General features: G+C 47.0%; 1 protein-coding gene and 2 long non-coding RNA genes across 3 annotated transcripts; 1 reads left to right on the top strand and 2 right to left on the bottom strand.

Annotated features, from left to right (window-relative positions):
* The first annotated feature begins 3,466 nt into the window (after nucleotides 1–3,466).
* Nucleotides 3,467–10,206, top strand: LOC144108145 (uncharacterized). Its single transcript, XM_077641423.1, has 3 exons — nucleotides 3,467–3,508; nucleotides 7,670–7,792; nucleotides 10,018–10,206. The coding sequence occupies exons 1-3, from the start codon at nucleotides 3,467–3,469 to the stop codon at nucleotides 10,204–10,206; spliced, it is 354 nt and encodes a 117-aa protein (XP_077497549.1).
* Nucleotides 10,207–12,965: 2,759 nt separating this feature from the next.
* LOC144107468 (uncharacterized) lies at nucleotides 12,966–13,315 on the bottom strand. The gene is made up of 3 exons (XR_013309281.1): nucleotides 13,259–13,315; nucleotides 13,141–13,172; nucleotides 12,966–13,046 (listed from the first exon to the last, which is right to left on the bottom strand). It is a non-coding gene; the product is annotated as an uncharacterized LOC144107468 (long non-coding RNA).
* An 897-nt stretch (nucleotides 13,316–14,212) lies between these two features.
* LOC144107192 (uncharacterized) lies at nucleotides 14,213–19,067 on the bottom strand. The gene is made up of 3 exons (XR_013309247.1): nucleotides 19,001–19,067; nucleotides 14,815–14,883; nucleotides 14,213–14,326 (listed from the first exon to the last, which is right to left on the bottom strand). It is a non-coding gene; the product is annotated as an uncharacterized LOC144107192 (long non-coding RNA).
* Nucleotides 19,068–21,861: the final 2,794 nt, after the last annotated feature.

Genomic DNA, 21,861 nt, shown 5'->3' with positions numbered 1-21,861 from the left:
CGAATACGAAACATGTTATTTATTAAGGTATTTAATGAAAAAAAAGTGGTATTCGTTTTACGCTCACTAAGGAACGGCGTTCAGGTTCTAATGGTCAATGGATTCGGAAGAACAGTTTGGGCATTTTCTTTAGCGGCTCTGTCATATATAAGCATAAACTGTTATCACTTTCTTGGCTCATTTGGGCAGCCTATGCTCAAGCATGATATCTAGTAGCGGTTTTGTACCTATAAGCGGTGCATCAGTGAAGCCAAGATGGCAGCTTGAACGATCTTTTTATGCAACTGCGGTTGGTTGATGATCAGGCTGACTTTCACTTGATGGCCTGCTAGGAGCAACGAGGCCTTTTTTTCTTCATTTTTTCGAGGTGTAAGAGAGTCCGTCATCACTCTGGCGAGGACGAAAACTCTGTTACAACAAGCAATTGAAAAATACCGCAATGCAGCCCTTATCCTTGCTTTATAAACTTTGAGAGGTGCGAGAACCAGCGACTACAATTCTTCTAACGCTGAAAACAACAAAGGTGGAAATATTCTACGACTCATTTTCTTTGATGTCACTTTAAAAGCTTTGCCGTTTTATATTCGGCCAACTTTACAAATTTTAATGCAAGAATTTGTGTCCGCGTATTGTTACATATCGCGCAACAGTCTAACGCGACTTCTCCACGCATTATCTATTTCCGGCACCCTTCACTGTTTCTCGGTATCTCCCAAAACGCAATCCGAAAAGCAGAGTAACGCGTCAGCGCTGATTAAACTTCAGCTGGCTTTCACTGACTGGTGTTTCATTAAAGTTTTTTCTCTTCAAAAAATTGGCTGTGGTTTAGCTCTGGTTAAACCTGTGACGCGATAACTACAGCTGGCCGAGTGGAACTTGGTCATGTGACCAACCACGTCGCGAACCACGTGATCAGCCACGGTGCCGCGCCGCCAACAGCTGCTCCGCACCACGTGACCAACCAATTGATAGCGTGGCGGCGCAGCCACAGGATTTGCGTTATAATGCATAACGCTGAGACCGCAAACGCGAGAAGTAGGGCTTAACGCTCTAAACGAGGAAACTATACTGACGCGCACTCCTTTTCGTTTTCTTTCTCATTGCGGGAAGCACTGAGAAGCGCGATAGTCGCGTCAGCCACAACGCGCTCAAGCCGGCTGGCGCCGGCGAGCACTAAGTGGCGACAAGTAAGAAATTGCTGTGCAAATTATTTATTGGCAAGCCTTGCGAAAGAGACAACGTTCGAAGGCTCAGGAGGTGTTTTTTTTTTCTTTTCCGGAGTCAGGTGTGAAGGTAGATGAAGGCGGTGGAGTACGCTGCCCGACGGACATACTGAATGGCGCAGCAAAGGCGATGTGTGGAGTTCATGGCAAGAGCACGCTGAATGCCAAAAAAAACGGCTAAGTTGAGGATCCGATACTGAAGCGCTCGTTTCAAGGAGTGGCGCGCCTCGAGGAGACGAAGGCACTGCAGCTTTTTGGAAAAAAAATGATAAAACATGTAAAAATGAAACAATGCGGCTGCACATGACACATTATACAACGCAGAGCTGGCAAACAAAGCTCATACCTACAACGCAAAAAAGACAGCCTGCGAGTCCTACCAATAGCTAATCAATATGGCCTAACAGAAAGCCAAGGTTTGCGAGCAGTTTGCTTGCTCGGACTATCGAGGCCTCGATCCGCCGCCTCCAGTCGTTGATGACCGCGAAGAGGGACAGGTGAAGGCAGCAGATCTTTACACCACGTTGTTATAACAGCTGGGAGCTCGCACGCATGAGCCCTCGCAAAGCGGCGACGATGGTTCGGGGGACAGCAGGTCACCGCGTCGATGTCCCAGTGGCGCCGACTAGGGGCCCTCATCGTGTTGACGGAAGGAGACCGTTGGAGTCCATGCACAGTCGACAGGCCTCGGGAATGAGGTGAAGCCCGTTTGCCGTGCTGAGCCACCGGCGATCAGAAAGAATGTTACTCTGCACATGTCTTCAACGAGTTCATGTGCCACGTCGTTGTGGCATGTCAGTTTTTCTTTCGCAATCCTCGCTTCGCCTTTCTATTTTAAGCACGCTCCACAAGTTTCTCAGTTTTCTCTTTCCTTGGTGCACAAGGATGGTTAAAACGACTCATGACAGAAGGAAGGACACTGAACATCTTTATACTAAAACAGAAAAACTGAACGGCTGAGATATGAACGCGAGTTGAAATACGTAAGGCAACAAGGAAAGGAAAGAAGCGAAGTAGACAAATAGAGCCGAAAGTATGTTAAGAAAGAAAGCAACCTTGCACACCGCAAAAGATCCGGACTGACGTCCACCTTGCCTGGTCAAGAGGCCCCCTTGAAAGTATGCAAAAGTTGTTAATAAGCATATACAAGTGATCAGGAATGACTGCACTGATGAGAAGGTCTGCTTTTGAATTGCACGGGCACGGGTAAAATATAGTTGGAAATAAATGAGAGAATGAGCGATTTGGCTCAAATTGTGTAATTTGTAAAGTAACTCCAAACATCTGGGCATTCGACGAGACGTCTACGAACAGCTATGGAAGGCAAAATAGATCAAAAATATGGAAAGGCATTTAGCCCGCAATGTTGCCGAGAGGTTTGCTTGAAGTATTCGCAGACATCGAGATTATTACCAACACAAAAGGAATGCTTGCTGTGTGAAATCTGACAATGACTCCAGTGTAGGTGCAATACATGCACGACATGTGCGAATGTGGTGAAGTGCAGAGATGAACTCTGGAGTGTGCGGCCATACATAAGGACACTACCTGCAGCTGAATTGGGTGACATTAGCTTAACATGGGGGACCGGCAGTCATGCGACAAAGCAGGATGGGGACAATTCCGAAAATAACAATTTATATTGAACGATGGGCGAACAGACCAAGGGTTATGTGGGCCATCAACTGTTGTAGAGCCATAACAAACTTGTAATTAGATAAACGTCTTGTGGAGGGAGGAGGCATACGTGAGGCAGGAATTGAATATCCTGCGTGGACTACCGGACAGGGCCAGAGATCCGAGCTCGTACTTTCGGCGTATCTGCAAAGACAAGGGAAAAGCACGGATGTCGGGCGTATGCGATAAAGGTCTCCGACGGACACGCTGCACACTTTCCGTACTGTCGGGAGCAGAACTGCCGTATGCCATGCGAGCTTCGATTCGCTTGCACTCACCACCCTACTCCTGGTGTGAAGAGAGCTAAAAAGAAGGCCGACTCAGGAAGGGAACGCCTTGCGTCGTGCATGGAGGCCGGACCGGGGACACAGATCCGAGATCGGACTTCCCGAGTCCGCTCTGTGCTGTCCTCATCCAAGGGAGACCCTGAGCCGCCATATCTGCAAAGACAAAAAGGAAACTTCGCCAAATGAAGCCGCAGATGAAAACGACCCAGCAGCGCGAACAGACGGGATGGAAGAGAACACAGAAACCAACCAGACCGATCAAGCCCTCTTCTTGCAACCATGGACGTTGTGAGCGTTCCAAAGTGCTCCGAGGGTCACACTGTACACTAGCTGCACTGTCGGAAACAAACGTGGCTTAATCCACGCGAACTTCGACTGAACTACATCCTCGACCCCTTCAGCGACGCCATGGTATTGAGCAGCCTTACTGGAATACTGCTTCCATCTGCAGCCATGCCAGTCTTCTCGTTTCGATAAGTCGCGGTCCTGATTATTCAAAACGCAGAAAACTGGACGCTGCGATGCAGTGCAGTCAAAGCACCCGACAGTGCAGCGTTTCCGACAGGAGGCAGAGGGTGCACGAAAGGAACCTTGAACGACCCGCAACTGCCATATCGGGCCAGATGTCATCGCGGGCTGAATGCACCAGTGACGTTGCATCAAGCATGAGAATGCTGGAGTGAGCACATCTGCAAAGAAAAAAATGGCGGATGACATACACGCAAGCATATCGTCAGTTTCACATACTCACCGTGGTGGGCAAAGTGAGCGCGACTGAAGCCTTGTGCCGGGGGGCTGAAAATAGTAAGGGAAGCGAACAGACCTTGGCTGCGGCGGAAACACGATGTGCCGCAGACCGCAGGCAGCGTCCGTTCTTCGGAGTTGCTGGAAGAGGCTGGCGAGGATTTCCGAGCGCCATGCACGGCCACAAACCACATGTCTCAAAAGAATGTGCACGCCTGGGCGTTCGGCTGCACGACATGGTGGCCTGGTCGCAACGGCGTTCGGAACGAGTTTTTGTTTCGTGACACAAACGACAGCGAGCTCGCAAATCTACACCCCATTGAGGCAGCGAGCAAAGCTTGGCATACAGGGGTCACCCAATACACCGCACAGTTCCCAAAAATATGCTTTTTGAGGTGGAAGAGCGACCCTTTCGGCATAGCACTGCAAGCGGCGTGTTACATCAGAATGCTGCGAAGGCAGACTAACTAACAAGCCGGTTAAGCAGCACTGAATAGTCAACCTTCCAACTGTCACAGTAAAACGACCCTTCACCGACAGACGAGCAGCCCACCGTAAGCAACATCCCGAACAGTTTCCAGAATTTCGAAAACGCGGCTACCCTCGGCGCTGTGGCCCAACAAACTTTGGCTATTTGAATGAGTTGCATGCAGTGGAGAGGTTGCTCTGCCTCTAAGCTTCTCGCGCATGTAGCGTACTTTGGCGTGCTGTAGCCAATATTGGTTGGGCCACAGCGCCGAGGAAAACCACGCTCCTGAAATTCCAAAAATTGACATGGATACCACTTGCAGTGGGCCACAAAACAATCGAGCCCAAAAGCATCAGTAAAAGTCAACTGTTCAGTATTACTTAACCAGAGTGCCTGTTAGCACCCCTTAGCTGTGCTCCGAAGCACTGCACCGCCGGTAATGCTATGCCGAAAAAAGAACTCTTCTAACTCAAACTGCCCACTTTCAAAAACTGTGCAAAGTCTTAGGTGAAACACCCTGCATACGAGGTTTCGTCGCTGGCTCAATACCTAAAGCTGGCCTGCCAATTGCGAGCTAAGCCTGAAGCTGAATCCTAGCTCGCCACGCTTGCGTCACGAACAAGAAACCCGATGGCGACAGGCCATGAAACCTCTACGCGCTGCGTGTTACTTGCTGGCTATCACTCAATGCTCACGGGAACAGCGCGAGTGAAGCTTAAATTTTGTCCAACGGGTTTCACGGACACACGTCGCCCTCGCCGCGAGGCCTTGCCCCGCACTCACCTTCGATGCCGACGTGCTGGCTCGGAGAGGCGTATTCCTCGGCAGTCGTCGGTAGGCCTCGAGCGCAACGGCATCCATGCGTCTCTGGTGAACACGTGAAAACGAGAGCAACCCACTGGCAACGCGCACAGAGGCATGTCCAGCAGCACTGCCGCTTGTACTGCGGCGAAAACAAGCCCTCGCAGCTAGCACCAACGAAGAATGACTGGCGGTCTCAGTGTGTCGCATTTTTTACCCCCGAGTCAGCACTGGCGCTTGCGCGTTACTGTCGACGGCAGGCGTTTTCAATGGCGGTGGGCGCTGATGCACTTATCAGCGATAGAACTGCGTCACTGCGCCGCTGCTTCCATGGGCAGACGGCGCATCGTCGCGTTTCTTGCGACCACTTTTTTGTTTTGTTTTGTTTCCTTTCTGCCCCTGGCGTGGCTCGATGAAGTGATACGAAGACTGCGTTAGAAGCGCAAGTTTGGGCATGCATGCGCAGTGCAGAGCTTGGCCGACGCTTTTCGTGTTTGTTATCCTGCGCTTGAAACAAATGTAATAAAAAGATGCCAACCATTCTCGCATCCCTTCGTGTTAATTCAAAAATCTAATAGGCTTCAACTTCCGCAGCGTGAACGAAGCACCTTCAAAACCATAGAGACAGTTGTGCGTAATACATCCAAACGGCGCGACTCTATGCGTTCGATTTTGCAGATTTCTTCCGCAGCGGCTTTAGACTGGTCGTGCTGTTAGCTCTTGCACAAATGCGAACGCGAAGACACGAGGACAAACGCACAGATACAAGTCTGGCGTCAACTACCAACTGAGTTCATAGTTGGTAGTTAATGAGTTGCAGTTCTTATAAAGCGCCAGTCCTGTCTCTGGGTAGAAGGATGTCGAGTTCGGCTAGTGGGATGTAATTCACGTTGAAAACAATATTCAGCACAAATGGACGAAGAACACAGGAGGAATAGACGCTACAAGCGCTGCAGAGGGTGCATTGGAGAAATGCGACAGCATTAGCGTTTGCCGCGACGTTGGTGGCTCCTAGTCGACGCTTTTCTACACCTACTTCTTAGCCACTCCGTTAAGGTCCACTCTTCGATCTCCGATGCTACCACTTGACGACGTGTAGTTTTTTGAAGCGAAAGCTTCCCTACGCCAGGTAAAGCTGTTTCACCGTGCGTTGCCGGTAGACCTCCAAGTGACAAAGGTCAAGTGGGGCTATAGGCCTCACCATATGGCGTTTACCATGGTGTCGCACCGCTTGACCTTTAACCTTCGATTCGCAAATAGAGGGCGGTAGAATAGGCCTCAGCGTTCACTGGGTGACCAAACTGTTGCAATGAACCATTAATTTAACCGCCACGTGCCAGGGTGGCAGGGTGGCCGCGCTGCCTATCCAGTGTACGGAACGCACTCAACGTTATAACGTTGAGGCTTGGCGTCTGTATACAGAAGCCAAGCCGCGTTTACTTGCCCGATACACCACAGCTTTCGATCTGCAGTCAGGTTCAGCCGCGGTTAAACCGCACATAATTTTTTAGCCAGCAAATAATTTATTTATTTATTTATTTGTTGATTGATTTATTATTTGATTCATTCGTTCGTTCGTTCATTCATTCATTAATTCATTTATCGATCGATTGATTGATTCATTCATTCATTAGTTCATTCATTTAACTATTGCCAGTTGGTGTGGCGCACTACAACATTCACTAACCTTGAACGTATTCATTTAATGCAAAAAAGATATCTCCGAAATGCATATAATTTACCGTTCCGACATCCAAGTGCAGCTTTCTTTTGTCATTCCAGAGTTATTAAAGCACATAATCTTTATAAATATCGCCTCAGTGTTACTTTTAAAACAGAAATCAAGAAGAATGTAACAAATCTTAAAAATTTAGCAGAACTAAGGAAAAAAGAATCAGTCTATCCAACAAGACGTGGCGAAGAATGGACAGTGCCAACACCTCGGCTAAATCTTGGTAGGGAATGCCTTCAGTACACACTTCCATCTCTTCTAAATAGGTATATCCACATTAACCTCGATTTGTTTTCTTTTTCACGTCGTGAACTACATAATTTGTTTTGGAATAACATTGTTTAAGTTTCATTATGTATACATATTGCTGTTTCGTGTATTCTCCGGTGCTTCCTTGATGTGCTTGTTTTTTTTTTAAATTGTATAAACTCTTGTGTTGCCTCCCTGTCAATAATTAGGATTGTAGACTCGTCAAGCTGCCCAAGGGCAGCTTTTTTCTACGATTCCTCCATCTGTAGTGCTAGATGGGAAATAAACTTTGATTTGATTTGATTTGATTCACTCATTCACTGATCGATGGATTGATTGATTGATTGATTGATTGATTGATTGATTGATTGATTGATTGATTGATTGATTGATTGATTGATTGATTGATTGATCAGAGTAAGAGGTGATCCCTGCTGAACTATTTCATCTCATTCTTCTGTTGCTCTTACCCCCTCCCCCTATGCAGTACTGCAAGAACAGCAACTACGAGTTCGGTTTCTCCGACAGAAATCCGGTGGCGCCTTTCTACTCGAGCGCAAAGGAAAAGAAATTCATTGCCTTCGACGACTCTCGCTCGATGGCAATGAAGGTGAGTGACGTCTCTGTCACGTGTTCTTCTAGCTTGGTATTGCTTCATTTGGTGACCTTAATGGAAGCAGCAAAGCGGTGTACCGGTAGGCGAGGTTCTTTTAAACGCTTCCACTCTAGACTGACACTGCACGCCTGTTCATTAACCACGACGAAAAATAGCGTGAAATTTCTTCCACACTTTCTTAGTTAGCGTTATCAACTGTGAATCAATGATGGAGGGCTATGCCATCAAGGCAGCTGTCAACAGAAGTTGCCAGACATGCTAGGTCTCTATGACATCTGCAACTTTGGAATATTTTTCCACTTTCAATTCTTTAAAGAAAAGACTTGCTCCCGGCCCTTGAATACATTTTCTTGTACTGTGCTGTCGCGCTACATATATGCAGCCAGTTTTAACTCGCGGATTACTACAGCTTGGTTTTTGTAATTTCTCAAGCGCTCGCTGCAAGTAGAACTGAGGACTGGGGATATATAATGGGGTAAATTCCAAAAAGGCACAAATCCTCTCCTCTCAACTGATTAATATTTATCGTGAGTGATGGCAACCCTTTGTGGTGCTGGTCTTTACATAATCATATACATTTACATAATCACATAGGGAAAATGAAGATAAGCATCATGTTCTGGTCGCATATTGCATCGGGAAGTATTTAGTTCTAAATCATGCTTTAACGTAATAGGGTTAAGCAGCTCGTGTCGCTTAAAATCTGGCATCGGCGTCATGGGCGTCAAGGTCATCATCGTTGACACAGAGCGAAATATCGGCGAAAAATCCTCTTAGAAGCAACGCAGGAGGCAGGCGGGCCACTTTGGTCACGTGACCTTGCGGCATCATCGCATTCTGCCCACTCGATTGTGAGGAAACAGGCCACCGTGGCAGATGGCAGTTCGCACAAAGCCCGCCGGTGGCAGCACCTGCCATTGCAGGGCAGTGGTGCATCGCTTGACTACAGCGCCACTGCTCCATGATTGGTATGAGGACTACCAGAAATCTATGAATGTAGAGAATTACCAATATCCTTAAGGCGGATGTTAAGTGTCCCTGCTGTTTTTTTTTCAATACAGCACTTTTACCGGATTTTTTTATGCGCTAAGACTATTTAGGAAATCTCTCTGCCTTGTTCATCAGGATAATCGCGCGAAACGATGGCACCTGTAAGCTCTTGAAGTGCGCCCGAGATAGCGTCGGTGGCAATCACCGCTACCAACTCGCGAACAAGCCAGGTCGGAAGCGCCACCGCGCCTTGCATTGCCGTAGTATGTCGTGATAGAAATCTTTGTTCGCCTGCTGGTTGATCTGAATGCTGTAGAAGTTGGCCGGGAAGTACTGATGCCCAGAATACATCAGTTATGGTAATGTGGGGAAGCTTCGACACTGAGGACATCTCGCGGCTAGACGCAACACTGAAATTTAATCCGACGCAGCTTTGTGGCATATATTCGCAGCTCGTTGGCATATACGCCAGAGGTCATGAGTATGCGGCATTTTTAGATTTGCGGTTTTACGCTGAAGTTCATACGCAGGTAAATATTCTGGCGTGATGCCCGACGATTGCCTCCGAGAAATTGTCTTGAGGCGTATGTGAAGAAAGCGCACTTACGACACATAAGTAATTAGGCACCATAGGTAATGCCTGATTACCATAGGTAATTAGGCACTATATGGTAATTAGGCACCATTATCATTATGCAAAAACGTGTCCGAAGTTTGGCGCTTCCGGGTGGAGAGAGAAAATAAAGTCAAAATGCTTACCATGCCAGCAAAAACGAAATGTTGGAGCCTGACCGTGCTTATGAAAACGCTACAGCGCACTTGTTACCTTCAGGACGCACGCCTAGCCCACCCGCAAGTTTATACCTTGATAATTCCACTCATGGTTCATGCAGTCTTTCTAAGGCTATACGTTCTCAACTGCATCACTGTACCTGTGGACTGCGCCTTCTTGATTAGTGCAGTGTGGCGTGTGGGTGCTGGCCCTATGCAAACTTGCCCCTGCATGAGCGCCTAGATGATTCGCGCCTTTGACTGTCTATTTAAGGGGAACTTCAATGAATATATGCGTGCAAATGTTAAGCATCATGTAGAGGCTATCAGATATAGGAAACGTGACGTTCAATGTAAATAAGGTATCCTGGAGACTGCTGTGAGAGAATAATTTAATTACATTGTATGTATTGAAATTTAATATTCGCCTTGTGTCTGCCTTTTTTTCCACCGACCAGTTCTGCCAAGGCAAGAAAGACCACACATCGGTCAAGTATGGCATCGCCGTATTCGACGTCGAATTGGATGACCCAGAAAACAAATGCGGCATGGGTGCTTACTCGAGGCTGAAATCCGTCAAGAAGCTGTTTGACTATATGAACAACAACTTCACATCGCCCAGCGACTTCGAAAAATGTGGAAAATAAATTCTGCACTTGCACAAGACTTGCACAAGACACAAGCTATCGCTACAAAAATCTTACCCATGCCAGCTGTACACAACTACTATAACCAAATATGGCGAGAGACAGGTCTATCAGCCACAGAAGGTTAACCCTGGCAGCCAGAAAACGGGAAAAAACTAAGAAGAGAGGGGGAGACAGGAAACTTGTGAGAAAGACAGGAAAGTGAAAGACGGAGGGGAAGGACAGGAAAAGGAGACTGTCGATTTCCCCCGGTCGGGCCACGCCGGAGGTGCCGTATACAGGAAGCTGGGGCAAAAGTGATGTGTTGCCTCCGCCGGGGGCCTTAAAGGTCCAAACACTCGGCATCGGCTCAACCACCAGGATTCCTGTTTCCCCGGACATGGCGATGCCACGCACGGCTAAGCGCGGGTGCTCGGGTCCGTGGTAACGCACTGCCCACAATCATCCCCCTGCGGGGATGTCCCTGCCGATGCTCAGGAACCCTTGGTGTCGCCACTCACCAACGCCTGCAAGCTGCTGACACCCCTGGGGGAGCATCGATTGAAATGAACACTGCATTGAAAGCTATCGTTTTATAACATTATTTACAACAAAAACGAAGGCTGCAAACGTTGCTGAGCACAAACAGAAAGCATTGTCAGTGCTCTCCTCTGCTTTTGAATCGATAAAAGAAGCGGCTGGGTGCTTGGCTGGACGAGAATGTTTACACACCACAAACTAAGAAAAAATACTTGCTCCTAACACTGAAGAATTACGGTAGCGGAAAATAAAGAAGGCAGTATACCATGATGAAAGGGTGCCAAATATTCCTCAGTGACTTGCCGCAAACCACCTAAGGGCTTCGTAGGGTTTCTTAGGGCTTCTTTATTTATTTTTTGTAAGACAGGTGCAGGACACCAGGATAGATACTGAAGAGGGATTAAAAAGTACAGCAGCTTGTTAACCAACTCGTAACAAAATATTTGCATGAAGTATCAAGGAAAAATTCTATTGGCCGGGCGGCGAAGAAATGTTAGCTTGGTGGTTACAAGTGGTCAACATGCTGCTAATTCAACACTGGACTGACAGATGGCCATCCACACTGGAAGACATATGCTAATAAACTGATGGCTTTCGGCCTTGAAAGCAACAATTAATCATTGCGAGTTAGAGCATCATCGTGAGTGCTCTGACTCATCTAGCTTTCACTCCCTGGATAGTGTCGCCAACTCTCCAGAGCGCCAAAAGCAAGCTGCGGTGCAGCCAGATATATTCCCGAATACAGAAGGAGGCGACTGGTCGTCATGGTCGACACCTTGGCGACATCGGCGGCTCGCTTGCGGTGCTTGAGGCTTGCGTATAAGGGAAGTAGTACCGCTGCTGGGCGAGGTTGAACTGCCATCTGGAGGCGCGCAGCTCAGTCAGTTCGAGCAGCGTCTTGCGCGCCTGCGCCGAAAGGTGGGCAGGAGGAAAGCCTCCCGCAGCCGCCGAACCAGGGTCTCCATGCGATGTGGGGCGTCGCGCTCGATGACCTCGCTGGCGATGGTCAGCACCGACCGCAGGAACTCCATCTGCGAGGTGCCGGGTGCAGTAGTCAGCATGCGTGATGTATAACGCGCTCATTGCGAAGACCAGCTTAATTCGAGAGAAATGAGCGACAGTTACTGTTACGAGTATTTTTACATATCGGCCCCCCTTTCACCCCTTAATATCTTCCGTCACTGAGGAGTTAACCCGCTGCAAGACAGCTAACGTGCCTTCTCTTCAAGTAACTAACTTCTTAATCTCATCCGCCCATCTAACCTTCTGCCGCCCCCTGCTACGGTTGCCTTCTCTTGGAGTTCACACCGTTACCCTTAAGGATCGGCGGTTATCTTGCCTTCGCATTACATGCCCTGTCCAAGCCCGTTTCTTCCTCTTGATTTCGACTAGGATGGAGCCCTGCATTGAGGGCTCCACTCAGGAAGACGACGACGATGATGATGATAATTATGATGATGATGATGACGATTGAAGACTAACTATAATAAAAGTTTTTTCTCCTTTTCCTCCTCTACACAGAGTGTACACAGACCACCATGACAGCGTCTATGCAAGACGTTCATTGGCTCAAGATATGATACTCACCTTGCGCCTTGAGATGGTGTAAAAAAATTTGCACGCGAATAAAACGACTCGCTGCGTGAAACAAAATAGAATATTCTAAACGTGTTGCCAAATGATGATGTCTCGCTGCTGCGATGACAGCTAGGACTCAGACGTGGACAGCATGCAAAACATTCCTGTTGTACCTCGTCGCAGGTAGCGCTTACAAGCATTAAATAAATTGCAACAGACGCGTAATTCGTTCAGGGCGGCTTATAGCTGATGGAACCCACGGTATAGGCCCAGGGCCTTTGACCTTTGAACGCGCTCCTGTCTTTGCAGGCTTCTGTCCAAGATAGGCTGTGCGCACGACCTCCCTGACTGCGCTGTTTGAGGTGACGGAGGCTTTTTTAGATAATTTAAGCTAACACCTTTATTTTCTTCTTCACCCTTTAATGACCTCACTGCTGTAGGCTTGTCACCTGTCCCAATTCACTCGGCAAATGCTCGCCAAGTAGAGTCGTTTGGTTCTCTCTGTGCTTGTTTATTTGGGAATGTATACACAAACCTCAGCTTTCAGTACATCGTCTGTACTCTCACGCAAGACACAACACGCGTTTATTTGTAGGTGAATAAACATCAACGCACGGTCTTTTTCATCATTTAGTTGGCCGTCCGAAAAAGCCGTCCCACAACTCCGTCCCACACCCCACAACTCCGAGCACCACAGCTCCCGATCAGTGTTGGATCACTTCAAGCACGGAGTCCTGCAAGTCCTGCGCATACAAAGCAGCCAGCCTTGTGAAATCAGGGCCACAAGCAGAAAGCACAGAACTGAGAGGCAAGCGAAGAACGGGGATCTATACACACCGTCTCATTCTCGTTACCAGTCTCAGCTGGAACTGAAAGCAAAGGCAGACGCGTCAGTACATATGCTGCACTCTACCGGCGCATGTTGCAGGCAGCTTGCGGCGTAATTACTACATACCTGTGTGCTTGATTACGATGGGCTTAGTAGGCGTGACAAGAGGTGTAACACCAACCTGCGAAAACGCACAAACAAACAGCGAGTAATGAGACAAAGTGCAAGCGCACAATAGTTTAGACCCATTTTCAACGGTTTCCACAGCGCTTTTTTAGGATCAATCTTCTTTCGATACGAATTTTTTCAGTTGTATGTTTTATCTTTAGACGACTCCTATGACACATCTATGACAAGGACCCTTCAAAAGTGAGAGACATCACGAAATATTTACGCAAATAGCTTAATGTGTAGGTTTAAATATCTGACGTTCTGCTAACCCTGCTGAAGTGGAAAATTGTGTTTTAAGATTTAATAAATGTCGAAAGAAATAATAAAGAAAGAGAATTCAAGTATTTGTTTTAGGGGCTGCCTGTATAAAGATAATTTACATCGCAACAGTTTGTTGTTATACTTCACGTCAGCTAGAACAGTGGATGGCGTAACATTTGACACTAATCAGTCATGCGCCCGCTGTGGGGATCACTCTCTAGCGAGGTGATAGCTTATTTGCATACTTTCATAAGGAAGCTAATAGCCTGGAACATTCTTATCAATTTACCTGCAGTTGTCATATATTGGCACAACTACAATGCGCTCAAAAGTTTTTCGAAGCCAAGAACGTAGGAGTAGGAGCTATAAACTTCAAAGATAGCATATATGCTCATTATATTGGGAATTACTTTGTGACTATTTAGTGCAGTCTTGCAAAGGGTCTTTCAAAGAAACGATATCAGCTGTATCCTCTTCTCTGATGCACGATAGTCTAGTCATTTCATGAAGATCGTCACACCGCAGTAACAAATCGTGAATTGCTGCCTTCTTGTTTTGCTGACCTTAGGCAGTTAGTTGCAAACAGATCAGCTTGTATACGTACAGGGAAGCTGTTTCGTGCAAAGCCCCAATAAAACACACCTTTTTAAGCATCCCGGTATTCGAAGAGCGGTATCGCTTCTCGGGCAGAGAGGCCGCTCGCGGCTTGGATGGCCCCGGCGACTGGGGCAGGCGATCGGGCGTAGTCGCCGCAGTCAGAGACTGCAAAGGGCCCAGTGCATGCGTTGTCCTTACGGTCAAGAAGCAGCAGTCGCGAATACAAAGAAGGCATGTCATGCTGCCTATGCAATAATTTACTCCGAAATGATGTCGACACTAAATGAAATGAGCGAGATACATGGCAATTTGGGTGAGGCTAATGCGAAATGTTAGGTGCAGCAGAAGCGGTTTATAGATCAGACTTGTTAGGCAATGGCTCAACGGAACAGCAGAACCATGCGGCTACACCATCCCTCAGGCTTTTTTCTTCGAGGCTCGCCTCAATCAGTAACCTTGAAAAACCGGCTGGCCAATTCTATCTGAACGCTTCTGTGATTAAAGCAGACCTGCCTGTTTTTGAGGGCTCTTAGTTTTCTTGTATTCCGAAAAAAATAGCATATCCGATAATACCAGAAAAGTTAGAAAGAAGGGTGGTGCGCGTGGACAAGTGGTTCAGTATACCGAGCGCGGAAACCTTGCTCGTGTCTTACCTTTGTCGATAACCATTTCCGGGCCCTGACGGTCTTCACTAGGGGAGGGACTGGTTTCTCATGAATGTACTGAAAAATAAATCACATAAAGAGATATTAAGATGATAACTGAACATTTTGTATTGCTTCATTTACTTTTGTATTTACAGGCTGGCATGCCCAATTCTTCTCCTGATTACGGAGTTGTGACTCCCTTTAATACGGTAACTACTCAAACAAACTCAGGACAAAACACTGAGAGCCCGAAGAAAACCCGGAATAGAATTGGGCTTGCCCAAGTAAAATTTTAATCCGTATCGATGCCTTGCATTTCACGCCACAAGTGCCGTGACAGTGCGTCACGCACAACAGTCACCAAGCTTTCACGGCAAAGGTGGCGATAAACTGATCGGACATAAGTGCATATTTTCCTTCCACTCCTGTTCGGCCTACACAGCAGCCATTGTGTCATCAGTAAAAAGCCTGTTTAGGAAATGTCATCGAAGAATTATCCAGATTACATGCAGGTATATGGTTTATGCATGGGGGTTTAACGTCTCAAAGCGACTCAGGCTATGAGGGACGCCGTAGTGACGGGCTCCGGAGACTTCGACCACCTGGGGTTCTTTTACGTGCACTGACATCGCACACCACACGGGCCTCTAGAATTTCGCCTCCATCGAAATTCGACCGCCGCGGCCGGGATCCAACCCGCGTCTTTCGGGCCAGCAGCCGAGCGCCATAACCACTGAGCAACTGCGGCGGTTTCCAGATTACTTGGAATGTCAGTTATTCTGGTATCACTCTTCGCGGGCACGCAGAAAATGAACGATTGTTGTCAGCGCCTCGCATTGCTTATTCCAATTGCTTCGCGAAACCACCACTTCTGTGCAGTCGTCCACACCTACTTCACTAAACTCGCCGCACAGCATTATCTACAAATGAGGATAAAAATGACCTAGGCAAGAGGCTCAGTCAGGCCATGAGTTGCACACCGAGGGCAATGCCCTGCTGCGAAATAACAATACACTCGAATTTTAATATCATCAGCAGAAAAACTACGCCTAGCTCGCTATAAATGCATCTTCTCCCATGTGTCTTCCATTAACTGTGTCCAGTGACAGCTGTGGCCACAATTCACCCTGGAAACCTTGTGATCGCATCCAGCCACCTGACTCTCTGCAAGCCCCTTCTACTCTTGCGTTATCTTGGAATCCAGTCCATTGCCCTAAACAATCATCAGTTATCACCAGTGCGTCAATACGCAACTGCACGGTAGCCGAGGCCGTAGAGGCAGCCGTAGCTCTAGCGACAGCGGAGGGCTACCGATTAAACAGGTCTCTAACCATGCTCGCAGACTCCCAAGCAGCATGCCGTAACTATCTATACGGCAGAATCAGCCACAACACGTTCCGAATTCTCCGCTCATGTGGCAACCCCAACAACAACAACCAAGCCAAACACGCGATAGTTTGGATACCGGGTCACACCGACATTACGGGAAATCAGGAGGCAGACAGGACAGCTCGAGGGTACGCAACAAACCGAGCGTCTATCCACCTCACCTCTACAGAGGACCCGGAAACGGTAGACCAAAGCTATGCAGAGATCCTAGACTCTAGAGAGGGACTAGCAAAAAGTATTCCCCCCCCCCCCCCCCCATAAACAGCTAAGCAGGAAGGACCCGCTCCCACATGAACAGCTAAGCAGGGAGGACGCCATAGCGTGACGACAACTGCCAACGGGAACTTTCCCGTGCTTAAACATGATAAGTAAAATCTATCCCACACAGTACGAAAGCGTATGCCCGTGGTTTGGAAATAAACCAACCCTATACCACACCACACGGGCATGCCAGAAAGTCGGCGAGCTAACCATAGTAGAAAACCCGAGTGCGGAACAGTGGGGGAGGATGCTTTCCAGCGACATCGTAAAAGTCCAGCAAGGACTAGCAAGACGTGCTCGCAGGTCAGCTACCCTCAGTCGAGCCCTGGACTAAGGGAACCAACCCTGGAGCAAGATGGAAGAAGCCATCTGAAACCGCTAATACCTCTGTAAAATAGAGAACAATAAACGTTCTACCTACCTACCTCTCTCGTGCTTCAGATTTGTGGTTACTATCTGCCCGCAGTAGATGTATTCCCTTCCCCCTTTTTCTTTGCTTCGTTGCCCGTTGTAAGCTGCTGCTACATTGCGGGAGTGTTAAATATTAGGATTTTAATTTTTTGATCGACAGTTGTGCTTTTTCTGCTTAGGTCCTCGATCATGTTTTGCAGCTCTCCATAAGAGTTACTTAGTGCAGCAATCTGATCAACAAATCGCAGATTACTAATGTATTCTGCATTAACTTGTATCCCAAACACTTCTTAATCAAGACCTCCAGTAAACACGCGAAAAGTAGCACTGACGAGATCATCTTTCCCTGCCGGCATTCTTCATAGTTCTGCCTTTATTACTTTCTATGTGGAGGTATATTTTAGCAGCGCAACTGCTATATATATTTCGCTGTATTCTTCAATACATCTCTTCTACAACCTGGTTGTGTCATCCCTAAATGATTTGTGAGGTTTCGAATGAGGCACATGCTTTCTCGAAATCTATTATAGCTACATTAAAAGATGGTGATATTCTACGCATCTTTCTGTCACATGATTGATGGTTCAAATGTGGTCTATTGTGGAGAAGCTTTTACGAAAGCCGTCTGGTCATTTGGTTGCTTCAAGTCTAAAGATGCTCGAACTCTATGAGCGAATTCCTTACTTAGTAAATACCTTGTCGGCAGTTTACAGTAAGCTGATCGAGTTAAATTTTTTCATAACCATGACATCCACTCTCTTACGAATTAAAATAACGTTAGCGTTGAGCACAGCCATCAGCTCTGTCTATAGTGTTCTTCCAAGATTCCAGAAGCACGTGTTCATCAGGCATTGTGTACACGGGGCGGCCAGTTTTTCTGGCACAATTTGCCCAGCGTCATTCTACAGATCTGCACTCACCTGACCCTGATAACTTTAATATAGATATGGTTCATCACGTAAACAACGTGTTCTGAGGGCCGGCTAATTTCTATGAAGTGCAGAACAAACAGCACTGAACACGGAAGTAGTGCTCAAAAGATAAAAAAAAAAACTTTGATGTCAGTAAACATGGGGTGGTCAGCAAAAGGTAATATACATTTAGTCGGCAACCCCGCACCGCGTAAGATGAAAGAGGCAAACAGTAGATGACAGGTGATGATGTCAATTTACAGTGACTAAAGTGAATTTTCGAAGACGATGCACATGTCCAAGCACACACCTGCTGGCACAGGTGTTTCACTTGCCATTCAAAGCTGTGCTTGTGCCCTGTGTACCACTAGAGAGGCCGGAAGTGCCTCTTACAAAACACAAACGCGCCTGCAGTCGAAGATACAGCTTTAGAAGCTACGAAAAAAAAGGCGGCGCACTTCCATAAATATTGAGATATGTCCAGAAATTCTCATCTACTTGAGCACAGCCATCAGCTCTGTCTATGAATGACGCGGCTAATTCCATTCGAGTTTCTCTATTCAGTAATTTTGTTACATATGCTCACATTCAATACGCATGTACGTCTATCAAAATATACCTATTCGGTTATTATCTGCAGGATCAATGTTAGGGATTAATTTTACCACACATTAAATGGGACTGCACAGGAGTGCGAGAAATTCCCTGCAAGGTAACCAAGTACCGTATAAAGGTTTACGATGTCAAGCTCTGTGAATGCATGCCCCCTCTGGGGGCTTTTTTCTGTGATTGCCATTCGGCAAAGGTACCCGCCGCGGTGACTCAGTGGTTAGGGCGCTCGGCTACTGATCCGGAGTTCCCGGGTTCGAACCCGACCGCGGCGGCTGCGTTTTTATGGAGGCAAAACGCTAAGGCGCCCGTGTGCTGTCCGATGTCAGTGTACGTTAAAGATCCCCAGGTGGTCGAAATTATTCCGGAGCCCCCCACTACGGCACCTCTCTCTTCCTTTCTTCTGTCACTCCCTCCTTTATCGATTCCCTTACGGCGCGGTTCAGGTGTCCAACGATATATGAGACAGATACTGCGCCATTTCCTTTCCCCCAAAAAAACAATTATTTTTATTATTATTATTCGGCAAAGGCACAGTACTAACAGCGGAACTTAACCGTGCCGCCGGTCTCTATGAAACAGTGAAAATTAAAAAAAAAAGTTGATCTTACTTTTGCCACGGGACTGATGACTGTCCACGGTGAGCTGACTTGGCGTGTCTCCTGCGGCGCAGATTTTGAGGGAGTTTTGACACCAGTCTCGCCTTGCATCTTATTGCTTGGGGTTGCGGGTACCTTGAATATCTTCTCTGTCGACTTCCGAAAAGAAGACATGATGCGCAAGGAGCGGTCAATAATATAGCACTGTGTTCAGCGCTGTGCCTGGCTGCACCGACTGTTCTTTGACCTCTTCGTCGTCGGCTTCGAAGAGCTGCTGAACACTGAAGCGATTCGTAAGTGGATATTCCTAGCGCAAGTGCTGGTTTATATTAAGAAAATAATGAACTCTCTGCAGAGCAGTTGAGGCAGCTCTCTCCTGGCGTTTAACTGGTCGCTGAGCAGTTACTAAGACTTTATCAGCGCAAACGAAGAAAAAAAGCCTAACGTCTTTTTCTTTCATTTCTAAATTATGACGCTTCCTTCGGTTTTTAGGATAGAAAAGCTGTGATGAGTAGCATTCAGCTTAGTGCCCTTTATGTGCCTTGCGGGACTTCCGGATACTTCCAAATTGAAGGCACTGGGGAAAGGAACGATAGAGCCAACTCTAATCTGATCGGACGACCCAAGAATATATTACGCCATTTACTCGGTGTTACCACTTTTATTTATTATTTATTTACAGCATATCTTGCAGCGCTGAAGCATTACAACGGTAGAGCGTGTACAAAATATAAAAACAACACAAAGAAAGAAACAGCACACAATTAAGAGATGATGAGTATATAAAAGAGATATACTCGATTTAAGACCTGTTATAATATCCACGAGAACAACAGAGTGCAAAGAATATTCAAGTAATTAGAAATTATGAATAAGTTGAGCGAAGTGAACATCGTCAGCTGTGACGACCTCTTCTGGTAAAGTGTTCCATTCGAGCCAACAACTTTAAAGCCAGCACAGACAGTCGACGGTTGCAACAGTGCATAAAAACTGAGCTACCTGCGAGCACTTGGAACTTCGTGGAGTGGATGCACCGGAGATCATGAAACTTGGTGCGTAACAATTTAAATGAGACCGTGGTAACAGAACTGCCAGAAGTGGTAACAGAATAAAATGCTTTCGTGCTCCCAAGATTAAATGCGTTCTTCACGGTGCCAGCTGCGATTTCCTCCATTCACTTGAGACGAGGCGAATGCTCGCGGGGCGCTTTATCGAAAGAGGTCCCCTCACACAACACATCGTTCCGCATAACTAAAGCACGTGAACGTACTGACAACATCCTCCGGTGTTCATGAAATTAACCGCCGCGCGAAAAGGCAGAGGCGTCGAAGTAAACAGTACTGTCTGCTTAAAAATAACAAGGTGCAGCCGTTGTGTGGTGCGTCGGTCTTCAAGTTCTTCCTTGGAAGGAAGCGGCTGCAGCCTGCATTGTTCAGGAATCTGCTCGGGATCTCCACGCTGTCAGTACGTTTCTTTTTACCGTGCAGCGAGGGCCAAGTCCTCGCCGCAAAGGTAATAGTCCATTATTCGGATATGTAGCAAAATCTTTCTTTTAAATTGTTTCCATCGCCCGCATCGAGCAGTTAAGACTGCCATAAAAAACCACTGGGGGACGCTTTTGACGATAGCGAAAACGCGAATAGAAAAAAAAAATGACTGCTGTCGGTTGACCTGCGGATATAGTGATTGTTGTAGTGAAAGTTTCATTTTATGAAAAAATTGCGTTCATAAACAGTTTCCCGTTTAAAATTGCTTTTGTCCACGATTGCTGGGTATGGTATATCCCCTATAACATGCATAGCACGTAGGCCGTATACCGGAAATCATGGCATAGGACTGCCATAAATAGCAATACCGCATTTTGAAATAATGTTTGCAAACTCGCGCTTGCACCAGGGCTCCAAACCGGAATCGCTACCAAATCGTTCCAGTCGCTTAAGCCATTCAGTAAAGCTTGATTGCCAGAAGATTTACGGCGACAAATAACTGATGAAATACTTCTCTGGTTTCGACAACGGCTGCTACCGTACATACTCAGAGTTAGTAAAGTTACTGCAATAGTATAAACTGCCATTCAGATTATTAACCGCAGTTTACCAATATTACTCAAGAGAAAAACGTACAGCAGCTGTATCTTACCGGTACGCACCTAGGGGCAGAAACAGGGAGGCTAACGAAAAGTTTTCAGCTCAAGTTAAGGACAACGCAACGAGCTATACACGAGAAAGTGATAGGTGTAACGTTAAGAGACCGGGAAGCGGGCAGAGTGGGTGAGGGAACAAACGCGGGTTAATGACATCCTAGTCGAAACCAAGAGGAATAAAGGAGGTTGGGCCGGGCATGTGATGCGAAGGCAAGATAACCGCTGGTCCTTAAGGGTAACGGAGTGGATTTCAAGAGAAGGCAAGCGTAGCAGGGGGCGGCAGAAAGCTAGGTGGGCGGATGGGATTAGGAAGTTCGCAGGCATTAGTTGGGCGCAGCTGGCAAAGGACAGGATTAATTGAGAGACATGCGAGAGGAGTTTGCCCTGCAGTAGGTGTAGTCAGGCTGATTACGATGATGATGATGAAAAATACCCTAAAGAAAACGCCTAAAATGAAGTATATAAGAAGAGACTGACTTGGTTTAAGAAGCTGGTCCTCATTTCTGTTCCGGAGAAATGAAGCGAACAGCAAATATATTTGGAACAAACAGGAAGCATGAACATCTGTGCGTTTGTGTGCGAACATTGCACGAAGGAGGCGGTAATTTACTCGAAAGGTTTTTTTTTTTGCTGGAGCGTTGCTACAGCGGTCGCGTAGATTATCGTCCCCATCTTCTATGGCTTCATCAAAAGATTCCTGGCAGTCTAGTGCTCAGCTTGAGCCTGCAGG

The sequence above is a fragment of the Amblyomma americanum genome, chromosome 10 (assembly GCF_052857255.1).
Source record: "Amblyomma americanum isolate KBUSLIRL-KWMA chromosome 10, ASM5285725v1, whole genome shotgun sequence".
Classification (NCBI taxonomy): Eukaryota; Metazoa; Arthropoda; class Arachnida; order Ixodida; family Ixodidae; genus Amblyomma; species Amblyomma americanum.
This window is presented reverse-complemented; position numbering and strand designations above follow the sequence as displayed.

Excerpts from the sequence above, each read along its gene's own strand:
- LOC144108145 (XM_077641423.1), top strand. The coding sequence starts at position 3,467 with ATGGACGTTGTGAGCGTTCCAAAGTGCTCCGAGGGTCACACT. Across the intron at positions 3,509-7,669 it reads AGTGCTCCGAGGGTCACACT|TACTGCAAGAACAGCAACTA; the intron begins GTACACTAGCTG and ends CCCCCTATGCAG. Across the intron at positions 7,793-10,017 it reads CTCGCTCGATGGCAATGAAG|TTCTGCCAAGGCAAGAAAGA; the intron begins GTGAGTGACGTC and ends TCCACCGACCAG.